This window comes from Somniosus microcephalus, chromosome 3 (assembly GCF_052327205.1).
Source record: "Somniosus microcephalus isolate GS21.2 chromosome 3, FLI_Smic_1.0, whole genome shotgun sequence".
Taxonomy (NCBI): Eukaryota; Metazoa; Chordata; class Chondrichthyes; order Squaliformes; family Somniosidae; genus Somniosus; species Somniosus microcephalus.
Window position 1 is genome coordinate 43773503 of NC_140989.1, and position 27678 is coordinate 43801180.

General features: G+C 43.6%; 1 protein-coding gene across 2 annotated transcripts in view; it reads left to right on the forward strand.

Annotated features, from left to right (window-relative positions):
* The window catches only part of fmn2b (formin 2b), a 583001-nt gene that overhangs the window by 202869 nt on the left and 352454 nt on the right, over positions 1-27678 (forward strand). For both annotated transcript variants that reach the window (XM_085980275.1, XM_085980276.1), the window contains exon 6: positions 20251-21863. In XM_085980275.1, the coding sequence (XP_085836401.1) occupies positions 20251-21863 (1613 nt within the window). The remainder of the gene's footprint in view (positions 1-20250; positions 21864-27678) is intronic.

The window sequence follows — 27678 nt, forward strand, 5'->3', positions numbered from 1 at the left end:
TGGTGCTTCCTCTGCAGTAGGCAGTGGCAGGCGTGATAGCCCATCAGCATTTCCATGCTGTTTCGTGCCCTTACACTCGATTTCATACTGGTGCGCCCCTTGAAAAAGGGACCATCTTTGTAGCTGTTGCGCAGTCATCACCGGAACGCCCTTCTTTGGATTAAAGATGGAGACAAGTGGTTGGTGGTCAGTCAGCAAGGTGAACTTCTGCCCGTGCAGATAGTGATTGAACTTTTTCACTCCCCACACTAGGCTGAGGGCCTCCCTGTCAATCTGGGCATAGTTACGCTCGGCTGAGGTTAGTGACCGAGACGCAAAGGCTACCGGCCTCTCCGAGCCGTCCGGGAATTTGTGCGACGGCACCACTCCAATGCCATAGGGTGATGCATCACATGCCAACTGAATTGGTAGTGCTGGGTTGAAATGAGCCAACACCTCTTTTGATGTGATCAATGCTTTGCTCTTCTAGAAAGCTCATTTACATTCGTCACTCCACTTCCATGGTACCCCCGTTTGCAGTAGGGTGTTCAGTGGGTGTAGTATGGTAGACAAATTCGGCAAGAACTTATGGTAGTAGTTCACCAGCCCGAGGAACGACCTCAGTTGTGACACATTTTCCGGTGCTGGAGCCTTGACTACTGCCTCAATCTTTTCAGGGGACTTATGTAACCCCTCTTCATCAATAACGTGGCCACAATACGAGATCTGCTTCTGGAAAAACTCGCATTTGTGGCAATTAGCTCGGAGCCCATATTCCTTCAATCTAGTGAGCACCTGCTCCAGGTTGGCGAGGTGATCACTGTCATTTTCGCCCGTGACCAGGATGTCATCCAAATAACACTCGGTCCCTGGAATCCCTTGCAGGACTTGTTCCATTGCCCTTTGCCAAATAGCCGGAGCTGATGCTACCCCAAACACCAGCCGGTTGTATTGGTAGAGACCTGTATGAGTGTTGATCGTGAGGTACTGTTTCGAGGCTTCTTCTACCTCCATTTGCAGGTACGCCTGGGCCAGATCAATCTTAGTGAAGCATTTCCCTCCAGAGAGCGAGGCGAAAATTTCTTCAATCTGCGGAAGCGGATATTGTGCAGTGTGAAGGACTGGGTTCACTGTCACCTTAAAGTCCCCACAGATGCAAACCTTCTTTGGTTCCCCAGGCATATTACTCCATGACCTCTTCATTACAGGAACGATGGGTGTAGCCCACTCGCTCCAGTCCATTTTGGACAGTACTCCTGAATGTTCCAAACCTTCCAGCTCTGCTTCGACGGCTGGGCGGATCGCATAAGGTACCAGTCTGGCCTTAAACTTTGGGCTTGCATTTTCCTCTCTTTTGATCGTCACTGTTATGCCTTTTAGTGTTCCAAGTCCCTGCTGGAACACTTCTTGTGCGTCAGTTAGCATTTTTGACAGTCGGCCAGGTGTGACGTCGTCATCCTTTTTGGCATCTACAGTCAGTGCTTGTATGGAATGCCAATCTAGCTGTATCTTCTGGATCCATTCACGTCCTGGTAGTGGTGGTCCTCCATCTGGCAATACATATAGGTCCATTTTTGGTGTTTCCTTGCCGTTATATATAACGTTCACCCTTATTTTTCCCTTTGGGGTAGACTTTTTGCCCCGTGTACGTCTTCAAGACAATCTTTGTATCTCTCAAGGGTATATGTGAGAATAGCCGCTTGTAGTCCCTTCGGTTTATGACGTTAGGGCTGATCCTGTGTCCAATTCCATTTTCACTTGGACTCCTGCTATCTTGAGCGTGACCCAAATAGTTTGGTGATCCTCCGTTTTGATGACATATTATGTAGGTTCAGACAACCCAGCTCCTTGCTTCCGGAGTCTGTATCACTCTTCTGTTCATCTGAACTACTCTCCGTCACCTTATGTACCTTCTTGTACTTCTCCTGTGGAGATTTCTTGCTGCTGGTTTTCCTTCCCGACCTGCAGACTCTTGCTATGTGTCCTACTTTTCCACACTGTCTGCACACTTTGTCCTTGAACCAACAATCATTATGGTAGTGTGTTCTGCTGCAGCGATAGCACTTCACTGTTCGGTATGACATTTCATTTGTGCCATATTCTTGCGGTCTCCGTTGTATCTCTGCAGCGCCCCGTGCTGCTGCTTCGTGTGATACTGCAATGCTGAAAGCCTTGTCCAGCGTAAGATCCTTTTCTGATAGAAGCCGTTTCTGGGTTCCTTCACTTTGAAGCCCACACACAAACTTGTCCCTTAAAGTATCTGCTTGTCCTGTTCCAAACTGGCAGTGTTTCGATAGCTTACGCAGTTCCGTTAAATACTCAGCATTATTTTCATCTTTATGCTGGTTCCTTTTGTGAAACTTAAATCTTTCTGCTATCAGCAGCAGTGTGGGGTTTAAGTGGTCCTGTAGGATTGACACTGTTTTCAAAATCCTTTTCTACTGGCTTCTCTGGGGTTACTAGGTTTCGTAGTAAGCTATATGGTTTTTGCACCCATTGAATTCAACAATACCAGCGCTTTCTTGTCATCTGGCACTTTATTCGCCTTGCAGTATACTTCTATGCGTTCGACATATGTCGTCCAATCTTCGACTTCATTGTTGAACGCTGTGATACTGCCACTCTTTGGCATTTTTGGGTGTGGTTAGACTGGCTTAAAATGGCGTCTCCCGCGCTTTCCTTTCCCGCTGCGGCTTAAAATGGTGTCTCCCGCGCTGCTGCCAACGCTGCTCTCAGCGGTCCTCGTGGCAAATGGCGAAGCCCTGTGGGTTTCGTGTGCTGCTCCTGCACTGCTGCCAACGCCGCTCTCTGCGGTCCTTGTGGCAATGGCAGCACCTCGCGTTTTCCTGCGCGCCTCTCTTCCCCCGTTGACGCTGCTCGGCCCTTGACCACCGGCTGCGCTCTGCTCTCGCCTCTCTCCCCCATTGCCGCCGCTCAGTCCTGAACACCGGCTGCGCCCTGTGCGCTCTGCCCTCTCTCCCCCGTCGACGCTGCTCGGCCTTTTTCTGTGCCGCTCGGTCGGGCTCTCGCCCGTCGCTGTCCGGGAAGGGTCTGCGCAGTACCTGTTGCCAGCCCGTTTCGCTGGACCACCGTGACTGGAAAGCCAAGCCTGGCTCTCGACAGCCTCCCCTGCAATGCTCAAATCTCCGCTGGATGACCAGGCGGTTGCCCATGGTCGACGCCCGTGCTTCTGGACTCGACCTTCTTCCACTGTTCTCCAGGAGCGAATCCCTGGGAGGTGATGCAGAGTTGCAGGTAGGTTCGAACTTGCTCGTCACCACTTTTACGTCCGTGTAATAATAAGAGAAGGACTGCAGAGAACGGTACAACAGGTGTTTACTCAACGTGGTTCAAACTGCAACTGATACAACAGATTACTCCTCAGCGTTATATACAGGTGTGGTCGCTGCCGGTACTACAGTATACATGAGCTGTAGAAAATAGTTCCCCCCCTTACAGGTACATACATTACACCGTGCAGTATAAGTGGTCCTGATTCGGACTTTCTTAGCCATGCAACCTACAAAACCAGAAGTTATTACTTTTTTTAAAACCATGCTCCTAAACTAATTAAGGTACATGATTAGTAGTCCTTTGCTAATTTTGTATACATCTTGAACCATCACAAGAAAAAAAGCAATGAGCAAATGATGGCTGCTTGTATTTGCATAGCACCCTTAACATACTCAATGTCCGAAGGCACTTCACAGAGAAGAGACAGATTACAAGCAGTTGAGGCAGATGATCATAGGTGTGGCCAAGGTAATGGGTTTCGAGCAGGAGGAATTTGAAGTTGAGAGAAATAGCCAGGCTCTAGCACTTTCAGTCACTAGGTTGAGAGTAGAGCCAAGAGTCCTGAAGGCTCTGTCATTAATAGTGGAGTGGGGCGGGGGAATATGCAAGAGGTCAGTGTCAGAAGCCTAGAGGCTATAGGCTGCGGTAAAGGGATTTTTAAATCCGGATAAGGATTTTGAATTCAATGCTTTGGGAAACAGAAAATCAGTAGAGATTGATGAGGACAGAGAAGGTAGTTAAATGAGACTTACTGCAAGATAAAGTGAGCAACAAAGTTTTGGTCCAATTGAGGTTTATGTTGGGAGCAGTCAAGGCTTGAGGTAACTAATGTGTGGATGAAGTAAGGGCAGATTTTGTGACCATGGAAGCAAGTAGTCTTGGTATGGACAACATGTGCAGCTTGTAGCTCAGCTCGGAGTCGAACAGGACACCAAGATTGTGCGCCATCTGGTTCAGCCTGAGGAGGATGGAGTTCATGGGTATGGCAGGAGACGACCAGAATAGCATCAGTAGTGCTAGCATTAAGTTGGAGAAAGTTCTGGCTCATCAATGTCTACCGACCAATCATTGTTACAAATTGGGAGGATGCCCGTGTGGCGCATGAACACCAGCATAGGCCTGTTGGGCCAAATGGCCTGGTTTTGTGCTGTAAATATCATGTAAGATTATGCAAATTCCGGGTCTGCCATCAGCAGATCCCACATCCCTTGCATTCTGGAATTGCCTCACACTGCCAGATATCTACTTGTACAATAGCATAACCCTGCAGATGTAACAATGCATCCTCCTTGATATATGACCGGCATGTTGTAAAAGAGTGCATGCTTGCATGTGTGTTCTTGCAGTCTTTCAATAGGTGGAACCAATGAGCACTCTGGCAACAGGAGGTCAGTGATCAATCCAGAAGCTGGTTTATTTTGTACAATACATGTGACTGAACAATAGCAGTAACTCCAAATTTTTTTAACTTTCACTGTAAAATAAAACAACAGGAAAGGCACTACGCTATCTCATAGTAGACAAAATATTCCTTTTTTGTTTTATTTCATTTTTGTTTCCGTCTAGCTGGGAAAACCAAACTGCTGTATTTTAATTTCCAACTCTGGCCTTCTTGCTGCCTTTGTTAGACCTGAGTGGCCCTGACCATGGGATTTTTCCTTGTTAATTCTAACCCCAGGAAATGAAATCTTGTAAGACTGTCGGAGCAGCTGCCCCTGCTGAGCTCTAATTAATCAAATAATCCCAACTGGAATAAGTGGCAGCAAGCACTGAAATGTTCAAACTAACGTTTTCTCCAAAACATGTCGGTTCGGACACCCCATCTGACTTCTAATCCATATTTCCCAGTTCTGCTGCCCTGTAGATGTAATCCCCTGAGAACTAAGTTTTTCCTCAATAGTAGTATTTGTAGCATGTAGGTTAGACCAAGGTGTCTCTGGGGTAGCATAGTCAGAAATCCTGCAGCCAGACACCTGGTAATTCATTCCCTTTTAAAATTTTCCCTAAATTTGTAGAGCTTCCTTTTATTTTTTCCAAAATAGAAACACGAGTATGTCTCTTGAATATATTGTCAGGTTGCAATTAAGAATTATGGCCTGGAGTTTCTGCGGGGTTGCGCTGGTTTTTTGGTGCATTTCACCCAAAATTGGCAAAACCAGCACAGAAGATCGTGGAATTTTAAGCGCAAATTCTGATCAGCGTGACTCGAATCATGCGATCTTTTGCTCTAGTTTTTTTAAAAATCGCTCTAGAAGCTGGCACAACCCACAAAACTGACTCCGCCCTCGGAGCAAATTAATCACCGCTATTGCAGGTTTCTGCTAATTGCGACTGTTTGCAGGCCTTCGCGGAGACTCCAGAAATTAGGCTGTATTTTTTTTAGGCACAAGGACACTAATGGGCACCTTTTTAAAAGCTTTTAAACCTCTACTTTTTTTAAAATTTTTATGAAACTGACCGGTACACCAATATAACTAGCCAACCTGTGTCGGTTTTTTTAAAAGTTTTTTTGTTATTTAAAATATGGTTACACTCAGGTGGTGGACTAGATACTCTGATTAAAATGCTTATTTTTTGTGATACTCATTTTCAGCTGCTTTAATCAAATTGCACCAGGTTACCACACTTAAATATATCAAAGAATATTTTTTTAAAGCAATGAATCAGTGCAGAATTTTTAAAAACTTTTCAAAATTAGCACAATTTGTGCCTAGATTGCTGATTGTGCCCAGAAGCAGAAACTCTACCCCTCTGTCTAAAGCATGGTCTGTAATTTCTTCTATATTGTCTGTTTAAAATTTAAAACAATTTTCTTCTGGGGGTGGGGGGGGAGGGAATAATGATTGTTCACTAGGGTAATTTATATGCATCCAATGAGGTGGATATATTGAATGACGTTATGTTCAAAACTTTATTCTGCCAACACAAGATTATATTGAGCCATCTTGCCAGCCTATTAACTTTGCAAAGTCATCCAACTGTGCTATTTTTGTTTTTCAATTGTGAATACATTTTTGAAAGAGACGGAGGGGGGGAGGTGGGAAGCAAGATTTGCATAGTCAGTAAAATATAGTCCTAAGGACCATGTAGGAAAATGCAAGAGCCCAAACAATTGAAGCAAGAGGGAAATTATTGAAAGTGGGACTTCTGGATATTTCACACACAACATTGAGGACCAGAAAAACCTTTGGGAACAAAATATTCCAGGGTACTTGGCTTATCGAAAAGACAGGCAGACTGGAACAGGAGCAGGTGGGAGAGAGGCGGTAGCCCTGATAATTAAGGATGACATAAGGACAGTGAGAAAGGATCTTGGCTCAGAAGACCAGGATGGGCGGCGCGGACACGATGGGCCGAAGGGCCTCTTTCTGTGCTGTAAAACTCTATGACTCTATGAAGTAGAATCAGTGTGGGTGAAGATAAGGAATAACAAGGGGTAGAAAACAGTGGTGGGAGTAGTTTATAGGCCCCCAAACAATAGCTATACCATTGGACAAAATATTGATCAAGAAATAATAGGACCTTTTAACAAAGATGATACAATAATCGTGGGGGACTTTAATCTCCATATAGATTGGGCAAATCAAATTGGCAAGGGTAGTCTGGAGGACGACTTCATGGAATGTATTCAAGACAGTTTCCTAGAACAATACATCGTGGAACCAACCAGGAAAAGGCTGTTTTAGATCTTGTTTTGTGTAATGAGACCGGGTTAATGAGAGAACTTATCGTAAAGGATCCTCTAGGAAAGAGTGATCATATGATTAGAATTTTACATTCTTAAGTCCAACACTAGAGTCTTGAACTTAACCACAGCCAATTATGTAGGTATGAGGGGCAAGTTGACTTAAGGTTGATTGGGAAATTAGATTAAAAGGTATGACAGTAGATAAACAGTGGCAATTAGTTAAAGAAATATTCCAAAATTCTCAATGAATATACATTCCATTGAGAAATAAAAACTCCACAGGAAAAGTGATCCATCTGTGACTAACTGAAGAAGCTGAGGATAGTATTAGATTAAAAGAGGCTTATAATGTTGCAAGGAATAGTTGTAAGCCTGAGGATTGGGAGAACTTTAGAAACCAGCAAAGGATGACCAAAACATTGCTGATAAGGGAGAAAATAGAATGAGTAAGTTAGCCAGAAATATAAAAATAGATTGGAAGAGCTTCAAGTAGGTGAAAAGGAAGAGAGTAGCAAAAGTAAGCATTGGTCCCTTAGAGGCTGAGACGGGAGAAATTTTATTGGGGAACAGGAAATGGCAAAGGCTTTAAACAATTATTTTGTATCTGTCTTCACAGTAGAAGACACAAAATATACCAAAAATAGTGGGGAACCTAGGGGCTAATGAGAACGAGGAACTTAATATCAGCAGAGAAAAAGTACTCGAGAAATTAATGGGACTAAAAGTCGACAAATCCCCAGGACCTGATTGCCTACATCCAAGGGTTCTAAGAGGAGGCTGCAGAGATAATGAATGCATTGGTTGTGATCTTCCAAAACTCCCTAGATTCAGGAAAGGTCCCAGTGGATTGCAATGAAACCCTGCTATTCAAGAAAGGAGGAAGAGAGAAAACCAGGAACTACAGGCCAGTTAGCCTGACGTCAGTTGTTGGGAAAATGCTGGAATCCATTATTAAAGAAGTGGTAAAAAGGTACTTAGAAAGTCATAATATGATTAGGCAGTGTCAACATGGTTTTATGAAAGGGAAATAGAGATTTTGAGGATATAATTAGCAGTGTAGATAAAGGGGAACCAGCGGATGTAGTATATTTGAATTTCCAAAAGGTATTCAATAAGGAGCTACATAAAAGGTTGTTAAGCAAGATAAGGGCACATGGGGTTGGGGTAATGTATAAGCATGGATAAAGGATTGGTTAACGGCCAGAAAACAGTAGGGATAAACGGGTCATTTTCAGATTGGTGGGGTGCCGCAAGGGTCAGTACTTGGGCCTCAGCTATTTATAATCTATATTAATGACTTGGATGAATGGACTGAGTGCAATGTATCCAAGTTTGCTGGTATCCAATAGCCTGCAAAGGGATATAGGCAGGTTAAGTGAGTGGGCAATAAGGTGGCAGATGGAGTATAATGTGGAGAAATGTGAGGTTATTCACTTTGGTAGGAAGATTAGAATATTTTTTAAATGGTGAGAAACTATTAAATGTTGGTGTTCAGAGATTTGGGCGCCCTAGTACAAGAAACCCAGTTAGCAGCAGGTACAGCAAGCAATTAGGAAGGCAAATGGCAGGTAACTTTTATTGCTAGAGGGTTGGAGTACAAGAGTAAGGATGTCTTGCTACAATTGTACAGGGCTCTGCTGAGACCACACCTGGAGTACTGGGCACAGTTTTGGTCATATTTTAAGGAAGGACATACTTGCCTTGGAGACTGTGTGCAATGAAGGTTCACTAGATTGATCCCTGGGATGAGAGGGTTGCTCTATAAGGAGAGATTGAATAGATTGGACCTATACTCTCGAGTTTAGAAGAATGAGGGGTGATCTCATTGACACACATGAGATTCTGAGGGGGATTGACAGGGTAGATGCTGAGAGGTTGTTTCCCCTGGCTCGTGAGTCTAGAACTAGGGGGCATCATCTCGGGATAAGGAGCTGGCCTTCAGGAGGAGAAATTTCTTCACTCGGTTGTGAATCGTTGGAATTCTCTACCCCAAAGTGCTGTGGATGCTCAGTCATTGAGTATATTCTAGGTTGAGATAGATAGATTTTTGGACTCGAGGGATATGGCGATAGGGCAGGAAAGTGGAGTTGAGGTCAAAGATCAGCCATGATCATCTTGCATGACGGAGCAGGCTCGAGGGCCTGTATACCCTACTCTTAGAAACATAGAAGATAGGAGCAGGAGTAGGCCATTCGGCCCCTCGAGCCTGCTCCGCCATTCAATGAGATCATGGCTGATCATCCCAATTCAGTACCCTGTTCCTGCCTTCTCTCCATATTCCTTGACCCCTTTAGCCTTAAGAAATATATCCAACTCCTTCTTGAATATATTTAATGAATTGGCCTCTACTGCCTTCTTTGGTAGAGAATTCCACAGGTTCACCACTCTGGGTGAAGAAATTCCTCCTCATCTCTGTCCTAAATGGCTTACCCCTTATTCTTAGACTGTGACCCCTGGTTCTGGGTTCCCTGACCATCGGGAACATTGTTCCAGCATCTAGTCTGTCTAGTCCTGTTAGAATTTTATAAATTTCAATGAGAGCCCCTCATTCTTCTAAACTCCAGCGAGTACAAGCCCAATCGACCCAATCTCTCCTCATACGTCATTCCTGCCATCCCAGGTATCAGTCTGGTGAATCTTCGCTGCACTCCTTCCATGGCAAGGACATCCTTCCTCGGATAAGGCGACCAAAACTGCACACAATACTCAAGATGTGGTCTCACCAAGGCCCTGTACAACTGCAGCAAGACATCCTTGTTCCTGTACTCAAACCCTCTCGCTACGAAGGCCAACATACTATTTGCCTTCTTGACCACCTGCTGCACCTGCATGCTTACTTTCAGAGACTGGTGCACAAGGACGCCCAGGTCTCGTTGCACTTTCCCCTTCTCCCAATCTATTGCCATTCAGATAATAATCTGCCTTCCTGTTTTTGACACCAATGTGGATAACCTCGCATTTATCCATGTTATATTACATCTGCCATGCTTCTGCCCAATCACCCAACCTGTCCAAATCATACTAGAGTTTCTCGGCATCCTTCTCGCAGCACACACGCCCACCCAGCTTTGTGTCGTCTGCAAACTTGGAGATATTACATCTAGTTCCCTCGTCCGAACATTAATATATATTGTGAATAGCTGGGGTCCAAGGACCGATCCCTGCGGTACCCCACTAGTCACTGCCTGCCAATCGGAAAAAGACCCGTTTATTCCAACTCTTTGCTTTCTGTCAGCCAACCAATTCTCTATCTAAGTCAGTACCTTGCCCCCAATCCCATGTGCTTTAACTTTACACGCTAATCTCTTATGCAGGACCTTATCAAAAGCCTTTTGAAAATCCAAATACACCACATCCACTCGTTCTCCCTTATCTATTTTGCCAGTTACATCCTCAAAAAATTCCAGTAGATTAGTCAAGCACGATTTACCTTTTGTAAATCCATGTTGACTTTGTCCGATCCATGTTGACTTTGTCCGATCCAGTCACTTTTTTCCAAGTGCTCTGCTATTACATCCTTTATAATGGACTCTAGCATTTTCCCCACTACGGATGTCAGGCTTACCAGGCTAATACCACGTGTTTTCTCTCCCGCCCTTTTTGAACAGTGGGGTAACATTAGCTACCTGCCAATCCACGGGTACTGTTCCAATCGCATTTTGGAAGATGACCAGCAATGCATCTACTATTTCTAGGGCCACTTCCTTAAGTACCCTAGGATGTAGATTATCAGGCCCTGGGGATTTATCGGCCATCAATTTCCCTAACACCATTTCCCTACAAATACTGATTTCTATCAGTTCCTCCCTTTCATTAGACCCTGTTCCCTGACATCTTTGGGAGGTTATTTGTGTCCTCCTTTGTGAAGACAGAAGCAAAGTATGTATTTAATTGGTCTGCCATTTCTTTGTTCCCCATGATAAATTCCACTGATTCTGACTGCAAGGGACCTACGCTTGACTTCACCAATCTTTTTCTCTTCACATATCTATAAAAGCTTTCACAGTCAGTTTTTATGTTCCCTGCAAGCTTACTCTCATACTCTATTTTCCCCCTCTTAATTAATCCCTTTGTTGAATCCTAAACTGCTCCCAATCCTCAGGTTTACTGCTTTTTCTGGCCAATTTATGTCCTCTCCTTGGATCTCATGCTATCCCTAATTTCCCTTGTTAGCCATGGTTGAATCAACTTTTTTGTTTTATTTTTATGCCAAATTGGGATGAACAAATTCTGTAGTTCATCCATGTGATCTTTGAATGTTTGTCATTGCCCATCCACCATCAACCCTTTTGAGTGACATTCCCCAATCAATCCTACCCAACTTGCACCTCATACCATCGTAGTCTCCTTTATTAAAATTGAGGACCCTAGTCTCTGATTCAACTGTTTCACTCTCCATCTTAATGAAGAATTCGATCATATTATGATCGCTCTGACCCAAGGGGCCTCGCACAACAAGATTGCTAATTAATCCTTTCTTATTACATAATACCCAGTCTAAGATGGCCTGATCTCTAGTTGGTTCCTCGACATATTGGTCCAGGAAACCATCCCGTTTACACTTCAGGAATTCCTCCTCCACAGTATTGTTACTAATTTGGTTAGCCCAATCTATATGTAGATTAAAGTCACCCATGATAACTGCTGTGCCCTTATTGCACGCTTCTCTAATTTCCTGTTTAATGCCATCCCCGACCTCCGCATTACTGTTTTGTAGGTCTATATACCACTCCCACTAATGTTTTCTGCCCCTTGGTATTTCTCAGTTCTACCCATACAGATTCCACATCATCCGAGCTAATATCCTTCCTTTCAATTGTGTTAATCCCCTCTTTAACCAGCAATGCTACCCCACCTCCTTTTGTTTTTTGCCTGTCTTTCCTGAATATTGAATACCCCTGGATGTTGAGTTCCGAGCCTTGGCCACCTTGGAGCCATGTTTCCGTAATCCCAATCAAATCATATATTCGTTTACCTCTATTCGCACAGCTAATTCATCCACCTTATTATGAATGCTCCTCGCATTAAGACACACGGCCTCCAGGCTTGTTTTTTTAACGCTCTTAGATCTTTTAGAATTATTATTTACTGTGGCCATGTTTGATTTAAACCCTTGATTTCTCTGCCTGCCACTTTTGTTTTTCTCCTTCCTGTCTTTTGCTTTTATCCTTGTTTCCCTTTCCTCTGTCTCCCCGCTCAGGTTCCCAACCCCCTGCCATTTAGTTTAGACCCTCCCCCAGAGCATTAACAAACACTCCCCCTAGGACATCGGTCCCGGCCCTGCCCAGGTGCAAACAGTCCATTTTGTACTAGTTCCACCTCCCCCAGAACCGGTTCCAATGTCCCAGGAATTTGAATCCCTCCCCCTTGCACCATTCCTCTAGCCATGTATTCATCTGAAAGATCTTTCTATTTCTACTCTGACTAGCATGTGGCACTGGTAGCAATCCTGAGATTACTACCTTTTGAGAGCCTATTTTTTAATTTACCTCCTAACTCCCTGTATTCAGCTTTTAGGACCTCATCCCGGTTTTTACCTATATCGTTGGTACCTATATGCACCACCACAACTGGCACCTCCCCTTCCAAAATGTTCTGCAGCCGCTCCGATATCCTTGACCCTTGCACCAGGGAGGCAACACACCATCCTGGAGTCTCATTTGCGGCCACAGAAATGCCTATCTATTCCCTTACAATAGAATCCCCTATTACTATAGCTCTCCCCCTCTTTTTGCTCCCGTCCTGTGCAGCAGAACCACCCCTGGTGCCAGGAAGTTGGCTGCTGCTGCCTTCCCCTGGTAAGCCACCCCCCCCACCATCAGTATCCAAAGCGGTATATCTGTTTGAGAGGGGGATGACCACAGGGGACCCCTGCACTACCTGCCTGTGCCTACTACTCTGCCTGTTGCTCCTAATTCTTATGCTCTTAAGTAGAATTGGCTGGTCAGACATTCTGGAATTGTAAAAAACCAACCAACCAAAATGTAGGTTCACTCGGTGTCTTGGGTTAATTCAATTACTGAAATTTTAAACGTTTTTTAAAAAAACAAGTAAAAAGTTCCATGGGACTTTTTATATAAATAAAGTTTTTGTTGCATTTGTTAAAATGTAACCTCGTATGGTGGTTATGGTCCTGGGCTGGAAACACAGAGGTTGTAAGTTGTAAAATTGAATTAAAAAAAAAAAAGGAATTCATGTCTGGGCTAGCACCAGAAAATGTCCATGAAAGCTGTGGTTGGTTACAAAAACCCACTATTTACTAATGTCCTCCAGCGAAGGGTACCTGTTTCCTGGTCTGGCCTACATGTGTCTCTAGTCCCACGCTAACTCTTAATGCCCTCAGGGCAACTAGGGGTGGACAATAAATACAGCCTTGCCAAAGTCACCCACATCCCAAGAATAAATGTAGGAAAGGTCAAGTGCACAACTTGTACAAAAACAACGTGGTTATTATGGGAGTTTTTAATTTTCACATAGACTGGGAGAAGAGCATCTCCGGTAGTAAAGGCAATGCATTTCCATAATGTATTCAGGACAGTTTTCTAGAGCAATAAATCTTCCAACCAACAAGGGAACAGGCCATACTTGGTTCAGTGATGAGTAACGGACCAGAATTAGTTAACAACCTGATGGTAAGGGGAGCATCGTGCAAACAGTATAGTTAGTTGAATTTCATATTTGGTTCGAGAGGGAGACTGGAGAGCCACAAACCAAGGTTTTAAATTTAAGTACGGCAAACTTTGAAAGGATGAGAAATGAATTGACTGTAAACTGGGCTGAACTGTTAACAGGTAAAGCTACAGGCAAACCGTGGGAAGTATTCACAGAATTATTTGGTACAATACAAAACCACAACCTACCCCTAAAAAAGAAAAGCTCCACTTGTACAGTTAAACAATCATGATCAACAAGTGAGGTAAGATACAGTATTAGCTAAAAGAAAAGGTTTGCACAAATGCAAGGAAAACCCAAAATTGAGTGCACTGGGAGGGCTATGAAAAGCAACAAAGGGATACTAAGGAATTAGAGGTGCGAAAAGGGAAAATGATTTTAAAAAGTTTGCAAGGGATATAAAAAGCTAACCACAAACGTTTTTATAGATTTAAAGGGAGTGCTAAAAGGGAATATGGGCCCATTAGAAACTGCTGCAGGCAGGATTACAATGGACAACAATGAAATGGCAAACATGTTAAATGAGTACTTTTAACCAATTTTCACAGCCGAGGAAGAGGACAAAATAGCAATGACACAAGGGAACCTGAAAATAAGTTAAAGGATGGATGTTAGTGAATTTACTGTAAAGATACTTGAGAAAATAATGGAACTTAAGATAGACAAATCTCCAGGACCTGATGGTTTCCACTCCAGAGGATTAAAGGAAATAAATGAGGAAATTGTAAACACATTAGTCATTATTTTTCAAAGCTTTCTAGATTACATTGGATTGGAAAATTGCAAATGTCATTCCATTATTTAAGAAAGGAGAGAGGGAAAAACCAGATCCATCAGTTTTGGCTGTTACTGGAATCTATAATTGGAGACAGTGACTGAGCACTTGGAAATATATAAGCTGATCCACAAGAGTTGGCATGAATTTGTGAAGGATAGGATAGGTGTAAGATTTTTATTTTGACTGGCATTAAATTGATAGCAAGATCAATTCTTTAGAAACAATTTGGAATAAGTTTATGAAACACACACACATGCACATATCCTATTGGACAAAACAACAGTTTACTGGTATCCTATGGACTCTACTTGATTACAACATGTAAGGTAATGGGTTACAGATTTAAACAGACTTAGACTTCCCTCTGAGTCAGGCAATGCGCGGTCTTCTTCCTTGCTTCTTAGTCTGGTCTGCTTTGCAGCGTGGAGATCGAGAGATAAGAAAGCGAGTGAGCTTTTGGGTTCCTTTTATATCTTTTAAAGTCCATTGTCTCTAGTATAAATTGTTAAAACCCCAGGATTGGGTCTTGGTTTCATGGCAGTTCTTGATTGGCTTTCCTTACTCCTGTATCTGTCTGCAGAGGCTGGTGCCATTTCTTGATTTAAGTTAATTATTTTGTTAATACCTTTTAATGGCTGAGTTTCAGTGTTGAGTTTCAATGGGTTTGTTTACCCTTAAAGTCATGCCTCTGTGGGGGCTACCTTGTCATGCAGGTTTCTTTTAAGTTTCACGTGGTTGCCTTGAGCCCTGCCCACCCAGGGGAGATACATACACATTAAATTCATCTTTATTACATATATCTTATGAATAGTCTCGAGTCCATCACACATCATAATTTTGACAAAACATACATGTTTGTTCTTGCATAGGTCATCTATTTGAATTAAGAGGTCACTAGCATAGTGGATAGAGGAGTGTCAGTGGATGTTGTCTACATGGACTTCCAGAAGGCATATGAAAAAGTTCCGCACAAGAGATTATTAGCAAGATTAATGTACACAGAATTAAAGGTAACCTTGTGACCTGGATTGGTAATTGGTTGGGATAAAGGGAATATTCTCTGACTGGATGTGGCCAGTGGTATTCCCCAAGGTTCTGTATTCGAGCCTCAACTTTTCACCATATATATTAATGACTTGGATAAAGAAATAGTGTTGTTTATCCACGTTTGCAGATGGCACTAAGTTAGGAGACACAGTGAGTTGTATAGATGACAGCAGGAAGTTACAAAAGAACAAGACTAAATAAATGGACAAAACTATGGCAAATTGAGATAGAAAAGCAGGAGTAGGCCATTCGGCCCTTCGAGCCTTCTGCGCCATTTCAATATGATCATGGCTGATCCTCTATCTCAATACCATATTCCCGCTCTCTCCCCATACCCCTTGATGCCTTTTGTGTCTAGAAATCTATCTATCTCCTTCAATATATTCAGTGACTTGGCCTCCACAGCCTTCTGTGGTAGAGAATGCCACAGTTTCACCACCCTCTGAGTGAAGAAAGTTCTCCTCATCTCGGTCCTAAATGTCCTACCCCGTATCCTGAGACTGTGACCCCTCGTTCTTGACCCCCCAGCCAGGGCAAACATCCTCTCTGCATCCAGTCTGTCTAGCCCTGTCAGAATTTTATGTTTCAATGAGATCCCCTCTCTTCTAAATTCTAGTGAATACAGGCCTAGTCAACCCAATCTCTCCTCATACGACAGTCCTGCCATCCCAGGAATCAGTCTGGTGAACCTTCGCTGCACTCCCTCTATGGCAAGTATATCCTTTCTTTGGTAAGGAGACCAAAACTGCACACAGTACTCCAGGTGTGGTCTCACCAAGGCCCCGTATAACTGTAGTAAGACATCCTTGCTCCTGTACTCAAATCCTCTTGCAATAAAGGCCAACATACCATTTGTCTTCCTAACTGCTTGCTGCACCTGCATGTTTGCTTTTAGTGACTGGTGTACAAGGACACCCAGGTCCCTTTGTACATCAACATTTCCCAATCTATCACCATTTAAATAATACTCTGCCTTTCTGTTTTTCCTACCGAAGTGGATAACTTCACATTTATCCATGTTATACTGCACCTGCCATGTATTTGCCCACTCACTCAACTTGTCTAAATGGCCTTGAAGCCTCTTTGCATCCTCCTCACAACTCCCACTCCCACATAGTTTTATGTTGTCAGCAAACTTGGAAATATTATATTTGGTTCCCTCATCCAAATCATTGATATATTTTATGAATAGCTGGGGCCCAAGCACTGATCCCTGTAGTACCCCATTAGTCACCCCGAAAAAGACCCATTTATTCGTACTCTGTCTCCTGTCTGTTAACCAATTTTCAATCCATGCCAGTATATTACCCCCAATCCCATGTGCTTTAATTTTGCACACTAACCTCTTATTTGGAGCTTTATCAAAGGCCTTCTGAAAATCCAAATACACCACATCCACTGGTTCTCCTTTATCTATTCTACCAGTTGCATTCTCAAAAAACTCCAGTAGGTTTGTCAAACACTGTTTCGTTTCCCTTTCATAAATCCATGTTGACTCTGTCTAATCCCGTGGATATTTTCTAAGTGTCCTGTTATCACATCCTTTATAATACTCTAGCATTTTCCCTACTACTGATGTAGTTCCCTGTGGGGTTACATTTGCCACCCTCCAATCTGCAGGAACTGTTCCAAAATTCTATAGATTATGGAAGATGACAATCAATGCATCCACTATTTCCATGGCTACCTCTTGTAGTACTCTGGGATGCAGATTATCAGGCCCTGGGGATTTCTCTGGCTTTCAGTCCCATTAATTTCTCCAGCAATATTTTTTTTACTAATACTAATTTCCTTTAATTCCTCCTTCTCACTAGACCCTTGGTTCCCTAGCATTTCTGGGAAGTTATTTGTGTCCTCTTCCGTGAAGACAAAGTATTTGTTTAATCGCTCTGCCATTTCCTTGTTCCCCATTATAAATTCTCCTGTTTCTGACTGTAAGTGACCTATATTTGTCTTCACTAATCTTTTTTTCTTTTTACATATTTACAGAAGCTTTTACAGTCTGCTTTTATGTTCCTTGCAAGTTTACTCTCATACACTCTCTTTCCCCTCTTAATCAATCTCTTGGTCCTTTTTTGCTGAATTCTAAACTGCTCCCAATCCTCCGGCTTGCTACTTTTTCAGGCAACTTTATATGACTTCTCTTTGGATCCAATATTATCTTTAATTTATTTTGTTAGCCATGGTTGGGCCGCTTTTCCTTTTGTGTTTCTGTGCCAGAAAGGAATGTATAACTGTTGCAATTCATGCATCTGTATCGTAAATGTAAGCCATTGCCTATCCACCATCGTGCTTTTTAAATAAGCTCCCCAATCTATCATTGCCAACTCACTCCTCATACCATCGTAGTTTTCTTTGTTTAGATTTAGGACCCTAGTTTTGGATTGGACGACTTCACTTTCCATCTTAATGAAGAATTCTATCATGTTATGGTCGCTCTTCCCTAAAGGACCCCACACAACAGGATTATTAACTAACCCCTTCTCATTGCACAATACCCAATTTTGGATAGCCTGTTCCCTAGCTGGTCTAAAAAACCATCTCTTACACACTCCAGGAATTCATCCTCCACTATTGCTCATTTGGATTGGCCAGTCTATATGTAGATTAAAGTCTCCCATGATTACTGTAGTACCCTTGTTACATGCATTGCTAATTTCCTGTTTGATGCTGTCCCCTACATTACCACTACTGTTTGGAGGCTTATAGACAACTCCCACCAATGTTTTCTGCCCCTTGGTGCTTTGTGGCTCCACTGAGACTGATTCTACATCTTTATTGTTTGAGCCAATATCCTTTCTCTCTCTTGCTCTGATTTCATCTTTTACTAACAACGCCACCCCACCTCCTTTTTCCTTTTTGCCTGTCCTTCCTAAATATCGAATATCCTTGGATATTCAGCTCCCAGCCTTGGTCACCCTGCAGCCATGTCTCCATAATTGCAATTATGTCGTATCCGTTTACATCTATTTGCGCTGTTAATTTGTCTACCTTATTACGAATGCTTCGTACATTCAGATACAATGCCTTTAGATTTGTTGTCTTAACATTTTTAGTATCGTAACACTTTTTTGTACTATGGCCCTATTTGTTGTCTTACCATTTTTTCTTACTTGGACCCTATTTGTTAGTGCACTCTTTTTTGTTTGTACGCTCTGTCCCTTCCTGACACAATCGGGTTATCCTTACCCTAATTACTTTCCTGCACTGCTTCCTTGTCTTTTCTCTAGCATTCTAGATTTCTCTCCACTGGGACCCCCCCCCCCCTTATTTAGTTTAAAGCCCTATCTACCTCCCTAGTTATTCGATTCGCTAGAACTCTGGTCCCAGCATGGTTCAGGTGTAGTCCGTCCCAACGGAACAGCTCTCTCTTTCCCCAGTATTGATGCCAGTGCCCCACGAATCAAAACCCACTTCTCCCACGCCAATTTTTCAGCCATGCATTTGTCTCCCTGATCCTGTTGACCCTATGCCAATTTGCTCGTGGCTCCGGTAATAATCCAGAGGTTATGACCTTTATGGTTCTGCTTTTTAATTTAGTCCCCAGCTGCTCAAACTCTCAGCAGAACCTCTTTCTTTGTCCTACCTATGTCGTTGGTACCTACGTGGACCAGGACAACTGGATCCACCCCTTCCCACTCCAAGTTCTTCTCCAGTCCAGAGGAGATGTCCTTTACCCTGGTACTGGGTAGGCAACACAGCCTTTGGGACTCACGCTCTTGGCTGCAGAGAGCAGTGTCTATCCCCCTAACTGTACTGTCCCCTACCATTACCACATTTCTTTTTGCTCCCTCCTCTTGAATGGCTCCCTGTACCACAGTGCTGTGGTCAGTTTGCTCATCTCCCTGCAGTCCTTGCTCTCGCCCACAGGGAGTAAGAACCTCGTACCTATTGGACAAGAGCAAGGGCTGAGGCTCCTCCACCAGATCAATGCGGGAAAATATAGAGTCCAAGAATCTTAAAGATTAATCTAAAATGTCTTTAATGGTGAGAGGCAAGTAACTGCAGAGGAGCAAAGAAATGTAGGTGCCCATCTGTACAGATCACTAAAAGATAATGCACAGGTACAAAAAGGTTCATGGAATGTTGGCCTTTACATCAAGGGGTTGGAATACAAAAGTGAGGAAGTGATGTTTCCGTTGCATAGAGCCTTAGTCAGACCCCACCTGGAGTACTGTGTTCAATGTGGGGCCTCAACCTCAAAGGATATATTGACCTTGGGCAGGCTATAGCTTCGATTCGCCAGAATTATACCAAAACTAAAAGTTTAATTGAGGTTGCATAAACTTGGCTTGTATTCCCTTTGAGTTTAGAAGGTTGAGGGGTGATCTAATCAAGCTGTTTGAAATGATAGAAGGGATTCGATAGGGTAGTTACAGATTAAACTATTTCCTCTGGTGGTGGAATCCAGAACAAGAGAGCATAACTTAGTGAGAGCTAAGCTTTTTAGGAATGAAATTAGGAAGTACTTTTTCCACGCAAGGTAGTGGAAATCTTGGCTTCTCTCTCCCAAATGGCTGTGGATGCTGGGTCAGTTGAAATTTTGAAGACTCCGATCGATAGATTTAGCTCCGTAAGGGATATGAATCAAAGGTGGGTAAATGGATTTGAGGTACAGATCAGCCATGATCTACTTAAATTGTGGAACAGGCTCGAGGGGCTGAATGGCCTTTTCCTGTATTTATCTTGTGTTCCTCTGCTCAGTGTATTCAGTTTTGGTGACTTCTAAACTGTGATAATTGCTAGTGTTATAAATTTAAATCTAACGTTGGTGATGCAACTTCCTTTTCAGAAAGATAATGAAGAGAAAACACCAGAATTGAAGGAAGAGCAGGTTGCCGTTATCCAGAAACTTGAGCAAACAATTGAACAGCTAAGGACCAAAATAGCTGAACTGGAGAAGCAGTCTGCCCTGTTAGACCAGGAGAGTACTGTAAAGGACCACAAATCTGGTAGTGAGGATGTAGTCTCGAAAGCTGCTTCTGATCACCTTCAAACAGAAGAGCAGACTTTTCTTCTGCACAGTTCACTGGTTTCTTGTCTAGAAGCTAACTCTGTACAGACTTCCCCTACTCAAGAACATGCAACTGTTCAAGTGCCTTTATTAGATAGACAATCGTCACAACCTCCACTTCCAAGTTGCAGGGTTTCTTCATCTCAGGATCATTCTGTATCGGTAGCTCCATCAGAGTCAAAAATTCCAACATATCCACGTAGTACTTCATCACCACTGTTGGCACCTCAACCAAGTGAAGTTCCCCTTTCTGTGTCTACGCTATCGGGTCAAAATTTACAACTCTTTTCGTCGCAACTTTTATCCAATCAAGGCTCTTTGTCTCTGTTGCCTGACTGCCAAACTCCCCCTCCCCCTCTACCTTCTACTGAAGTCCCACATCTGCCCATATTGTCCAGTTGTGAGCTTCCACCTCTCCCACCACCTTTGCCTAGTACTGCGTTTCCACCTCCCCCTCCTCCTCCCCCTCTACCTGGCTCTACGTACCCACCTCCGCCTCCTGCTCCCCCTCTACCTGGCTCTACGTTCCCACCTCCCCCTCCTCCTCCTCCCCCTCTACCTGGCTCTACGCACCCACCTCCGCCTCCTGCTCCCCCTCTACCTGGCTCTACGCACCCACCTCCCCCTCCTCCTCCCCCTCTACCTGGCTCTACGCACCCACCTCTGCCTCCTGCTCCCCCTCTACCTGGCTCTACGCACCCACCTCCTCCTCCTCCCCCTCCTCCTCCTCCCCCTCTACCTGGCTCTACGCACCCACCTCTGCCTCCTGCTCCCCCTCTACCTGGCTCTACGCACCCACCTCCTCCTCCTCCCCCTCCTCCCCCTCTACCTGGCTCTACGCACCCACCTCTGCCTCCTGCTCCCCCTCTACCTGGCTCTACGCACCCACCTCCGCCTCCTGCTCCCCCTCTACCTGGCTCTACGCACCCACCTCCCCCTCCTCCTCCCCCTTTGCCTGGCTCTACGTTCCCTCCTCCTCCTCCTCCTTTGCCTGGCTCTACGTTCCCTCCTCCTCCTCCTCCTCCCCCTTTGCCTGGCTCTACGTTCCCTCCTCCTCCTCCTCCTTTGCCTGGCTCTACGTTCCCTCCTCCCCCTCCTCCTCCCCCTTTGCCTGGCTCTACATTCCCTCCTCCTCCTCCCCCTCTGCCTGGTTCAGGGCTCCTGCCTTCTCTTCTACCTGGTACTGAAGTCCCTCCAGCTCCAGGTCAGGGTCAGGGTCTGCCCACACAACCTTTTCCTCCTCCAGGCTGTGGTTTTCTTCCACCACCTCTTCCGGCGGGATTTTTTGCATTTGGAATGACGAAAGACAAATCGCCAAGAAAAGTTGCAATAGATCCATCCCGTCCAATGAAGCCTCTCTATTGGTCAAGAATTCAGATAAGTAGCAAAAGGTAATAAGATTATGCATATAGACTATTATGCCGTATATAGCTACACACAGTGACCGCTTTTACTAACCATATTTGATGAACCTCCTAGTACTTAATTGAGATATTTAAAATTTCTTTTTAAATGATTTGGACTCGAGCAACACTAAATACAAGTTTGTTCTGCTTTGAGGGATTTTAATTGATCATCGAGCCCATCGGTCTTCTAATCAAACGTAGATTTCTGGAGTTTTTGCTCTGTTAATACCACTTGCTTGGGGAAATGCTAGTGGAAACAAAAATGTAGTTTCACAAGTGGTATCATAAATATGACCTTTAAGTATGACCTGAAATGTGTGGAGCACAATTCATAGTTCTTCCATTGTAATCATACAGCACTTATTAAATGTTGTTTGATGGCAAGCCATATCCTACTTGTTAGATTTCTGGTCAATCCCTCATCCCTCCCCCCCCCCCCCCCCCCCCCCCCTCATCGCAACTCATTCATTCCCTGCATTCCCCCCCACAGCCTATAGTTCAGTTTAGTGTGACAATGTCATGATCTCCTCAGTACACCCTCTTCTATTAAACTCTACCAACGCTTGAAGATGTATTTGAGTCAATAGGCTTCAGTACTAAAGTATGATTGATTTTCACTCTAGTCATGCAAGTTAATTCTAGCTTTACACAGGATTTACTTTGCAGGTGATGTTTGGTATTATAACCTAGCCAAGGTACAGGCTGGAGACCTCTCAGTTTTGCCAATGCCCCTTCAGGTTTGTGCAGAAAAAAAGATGTGCAAGACTAGTCCAGGGTGATTGCTTTCCTTCGCTCCTGTGTAGCTTCCACCAACTGGTTTGGATTGGAAAAGCTTTGTGGGGAAATTGTGGATATAAATCTGTGTTTTAATAGTCTGCTGTCCAGCATCTTGAAACAGTAGCTCATAATTTACTGAAACCATTTGACCTGCTTTCTGAAGTCTCTTCTTGTGACCTAATATTGATGGAGGTGGAGAAAAACTAACTCTAAATGCATTTTAGGTTCTTCTGCTGCTGAAACCCTCATCCATGCCTTTTGTTACCTCTCGACTTGACTATTCCGCACACTCCCACTTTCATCCCTCCCTAAACTTGAAGTCATCCAAAACTCTGCTTCCCGCATCTTCACTCTCGCCAAGTCCCGTTCACTCATCATCCCTGTGTTCGCTGACCTACCTTGGCTCCCATTTAAGTAACATCTCTTTTAAAATTCTCATCCACGTTTTCAAATCCCTCCATGGCCTCGCCCCCACCCTATCTCTGTAATCTCCTCCAGCCCTACAACCTTCCGACATATCTGCGTTCCTCTAATTCTGGCCTCTTGAGCATTCCCGATTTTTAATTGCTCCAACGTTGGTGGCTGTGCCTTCTGTTGCCTAGGTCCTAAGCTCTCCAATTCCCCCCCTGCCCCCAAACCTCTCCACCTCTTTAACTCTCCTTAAAACCTACCTCTTTGACCAAGCTTTTGCATCTGCCCTAATAACTCCTTATGTGGCTCGGTGTCAAATTTTGTATGATAATCGCTCCTGTGAGGTGCCTTGGGGTGCTTTACTATGTTAAAGGTGCTATATAAATACAAGTTATTGTTGGGTCCAAATGTGTGAAGGCTTTTATAATAGTACATGTAAGTTAGCCGTATCAACGCTGACTGTTGCAATGCAATGTAATAACGAAGAAAAAGAGATGATTTGAGAAAATCAACAAAGCAATGCTGATTTTATCATTTCGAATAGGGTGTTGAAGAGTAGCTTTAAAATGTTTCATACATGAATGAAATGGAAGAGCCATTTAATTAAAACAATGGAGATGTGACTGGCATCCCAAGACATGTGCAAGTGGAGAATGGGGAAGATGTGTAAGGGGATATAAAATGTTCAACAAAGCCATGTGGACAGAAAAGAATTGTGAACTGGGCATTTAGTCATCGATTGCTGTGTTAGTGAATGGCTAGAGAGGTGTTCAGGAGAGGTAATTCTGCGGGGATTGGTAATGTAATTGGGAGTGGGGGCAGGAGGGCTCGACATCCCAGAGGTAAAGCAGACAGAAAATATTACATATTCCATGGAGGTAACCTGTAAATTCTCTTTGAAGTATAAGCGCAGATGTTGTATTTAGTGTTTGGTCCTCCAATAGAAAGACCAGCCTAAAAGTGGGTGAACTGTGATGGCTCCGTGACGGTGGTGGCTCCGTGACACTTGTAATGTGAAACCCAAGGTGAGACAACATTTTGGGGGAGTGAGAAGAATTGAGGAGAGCTTTGTGGGAGAGTGCCAAGTCCCCTATTTACACTTGTGCTACAAAATTGCAGCAAAAAAAGTCACCGCGATCGATCTGGTTTAAGTGGTGGGGAATTGTTCCCTTTTTCTGGAGGGGGGAGGCAAGTCAAAACTCCCACTTCTCCGTGGTGTTGTCAAAGGTTGCTATGGAGAAGATTTACAAAAAGCAAGTTCCAGATTTAAAAAAAAAAAAAAAAATCCCTGATGAACTGCATCACCTACACATTCAGGAAAATGGTCTGAATTGTCTTAAATATGCATTGATCTAAGTACAAGATATAAAATAATCATTAGGGGGGTGAGGAAAGTTATTATATTGCCTCACTGGTTAAAAGTCGAACCACTAACAATTCTGATTAGTTGTATGATTAGCTCTACAGGAGTTGCAAGTCATTCTTGGCCCTGAACATTTCAGAATAGTTCATTCTGTTGAATCTAGAGGTATTGAGCATTGAAACTAATGGCTTCCACTTCTTCCCCTTATTTCCACAAGAATCTATGCATGCTGTCCATTGAACCCTCTGCATTGCATTATATTGGTCCATTTTCCTGAATGGTATAGAAAACATAGAAACATAGCAGATAGGAGCAGGAGTAGGCCATTTGGCCCCTCGAGCCTGCTCCGCCATTCAATGCGATCATGGCTGATCATCCAAATTCAGTACCCTGTCCCTGCTTTCTCCCCATATGAATGTTACATATATAATGGCCTGGAATTTGTGGTCAGCGGCGAAGTGACAGTGCTCACCGATGACCTCTAAGAAAGCTGCCCACAAAGATCTAGCAATCTCCGTGGTGTGAATTTCAGCTCTCCCGACCTTAGTTTGAATCTGGCGCCAAATCAAGTGAATCTCCAGCACCCAGCAACAGTGATGTCATCAAGCAGGCTGAGCAGTCAATCACATTGAAGAACTCTTTGACAGCAAACCAGGAACTGAAATGCACAGATTATAATTTAGTTTATATAAATTTTACAGAGCGCACTAAAGATTGGGACAAATGCTCCGGATTAAGGTAGAAGCTGAAATATCATAAACTTTAGAAAGAATTATATTAAAAACCATGTCAGTCTTATCATATTAATGGAAACATTTCACATTCAACAAATATAAAATTAGTTTTTCAGGGTCAGAACAGTTGTTCAGTCAATATGTGGGGTAGCATTACTGGTTAAAGAAGGGATTAACAGAATTGTAATGAAGGATATTAGCTCTGATGATGTGGAATCTGTATGGGTAGAATTGAGAAATACTAAGGGGAAAAAAACGTTAGTGGGAGTGGTATATAGACCTCCAAACAGTAAGGCGGAGGTTGGGGATGGCATTAAAAGGGAAATTAAAGAAGCGTGCAATAAGGGCACAGCAGTCATCATGGGTGACTTTAATCTACATATAGATTGGGCCAACCAAATTAGTAACAATACTGTGGAGGAGGAATTCCTGGAGTGTTTACGGGATGGTTTCCTGGACCAATATGTCGAGGAACCAACCAGAGATCAGGCCATCTTAGACTGGGTATTATGTAACGAGAAAGGATTAATTAGCAATCTTGTTGTACGAGGCCCCTTGGGTCGGAGCGATCATAATATGATCAAATTCTTCATTAAGATGGAGAATGAAGTAGTTGACTCAGAGACTAGGGTCCTCAATTTAAATAAAGGAAACTACGATGGTCTGAGGAGCGAGTTGGGTAGGATTGATTGGGGAATGGCACTCAAAGGGTTGACGGTGGATAGGCAATGGCAAACATTCAAAGACCGAATGGATGAGCTACAGAATTTGTTTATCCCAGTTTGGCATAAAAATAAAACAAAAAAGGTGACTCAACTGTGGCTAACAAGGGAAATTAGGGATAGCATAAGATCCAAGGAGAGGACATATAAATTGGCCAGAAAAAGCAATAATCCTGAGGATTGGGAACAGTTTAGGATTCAACAAAGGAGGACAAAGGGATTAATTAAGAAAGGGAAAATAGAATATGAGACTAAGCTTGCAGGGAACATAAAAACTGACTGTAAAAGCTTTTATAGATATGTGAAGAGAAAAAGATTGATGAAGTCAAGCGTAGGTCCCTTGCAGTCAGAATCAGGGGAATTTATAATGGGGAACAAAGAAATGGCAGACCAACTAAACACATATTTTGGTTCTGTCTTAACAAAGGAGGACACAATTAACCTCCCAGAGATGCCGGGGAACATAGGATCTGATGAAAGGGTGGAACTGAAAGAAATCAGTGTTTGTAGTGAAATGGTGTTAGGAAAATTGATGGGACTGAAGGCCGATAAATCCCCAAGGCCTGATAATCTACATCCCAGGGTACTTAAGGAAGTGGCCCTAGAAATAGTAGATGCATTGCTGATCATCTTTCAGAACGCGATAGACTCTGGAACAGTACCCATGGATTGGAGGGTAGCTAATGTTACCCCACTATTCAAAAAAGGTGGTAGAGATAAAGCGGGGAATTATAGACCGGTAAGCCTGACCTTGGTAGTGGGGAAAATGCTGGAGTCCATTATAAAAGATGTAATAGCAGAGCACTTGGAAAGCAGTGACAGGATCGGACAAAGTCAACGTGGATTTACAAAAGGTAAATCATGCTTGACTAATCTACTGGAATTTTTTGAGGATGTAACTGGTAAAATAGATAAGGGAGAACCAGTGGATGTGGTGTATTTGGACTTTTGGAAGGCTTTCGATAAGGTCCCACAAGAGATTAGCGTGCAAAATTAAGGCGCGTGGGATTGGGGGCAAGGTATTGACTTGGATAGAGAACTGGTTAGTGGACAGAAAGCAAATAGTTGGAATAAACGGGTCATTTTCCGAGTGGCAGGCAGTGACTAGTGGGGTACCGCAAGGATCGGTCCTTGGACCCCAGCTGTTCACAATATATATTAATGATCTGGACGAGGGAATTGGATGTAATATCTCCAAATTTGCAGACGACACAAAGCTGGGTGGGAGGGTATGCTGTGAGGAGGATGTCGTGAAACTCCAGTACGATTTGGACAGGTTGGGTGATTGGGCAGAAACATGGCAAATGCACTATAATGTGGATAAATGTGAGGTTATCCACTTTGGTGGCAAAAACAGGAAGGCAGATAATTATTTGAATGGCAATAGATTGGGAGAAGGGGAAGTGCAAAGAGACCTGGGTGTTCTTGTGCACCAGTCGCTGAAGGTAAGCATGCAGGTGCAGCAGGCGGTTAAGAAGGCAAATGGTATGTTGGCCTTCGTAGCAAGAGGGTTCGAGTACAGGAACAAGGATGTCTTGCTCCAGTTGTACAGGGCCTTGGTGAGACCACACCTTGAGTATTGTGTGCAGTTTTGGTCGCCTTACCTGAGGAAGGATGTTCTTGCCATGGAAGGAGTTCAGCGAAGATTCACCAGGCTGATACCTGGGATGGCAGGAATGACGTATGAGGAGAGATTGTGTCGATTGGGCTTATACTCACTGGAGTTTAGAAGATTGAGAGGGGATCTCATCGAAACCTATAAAATTCTGTCAGGCCTGGACAGACTAGATGCA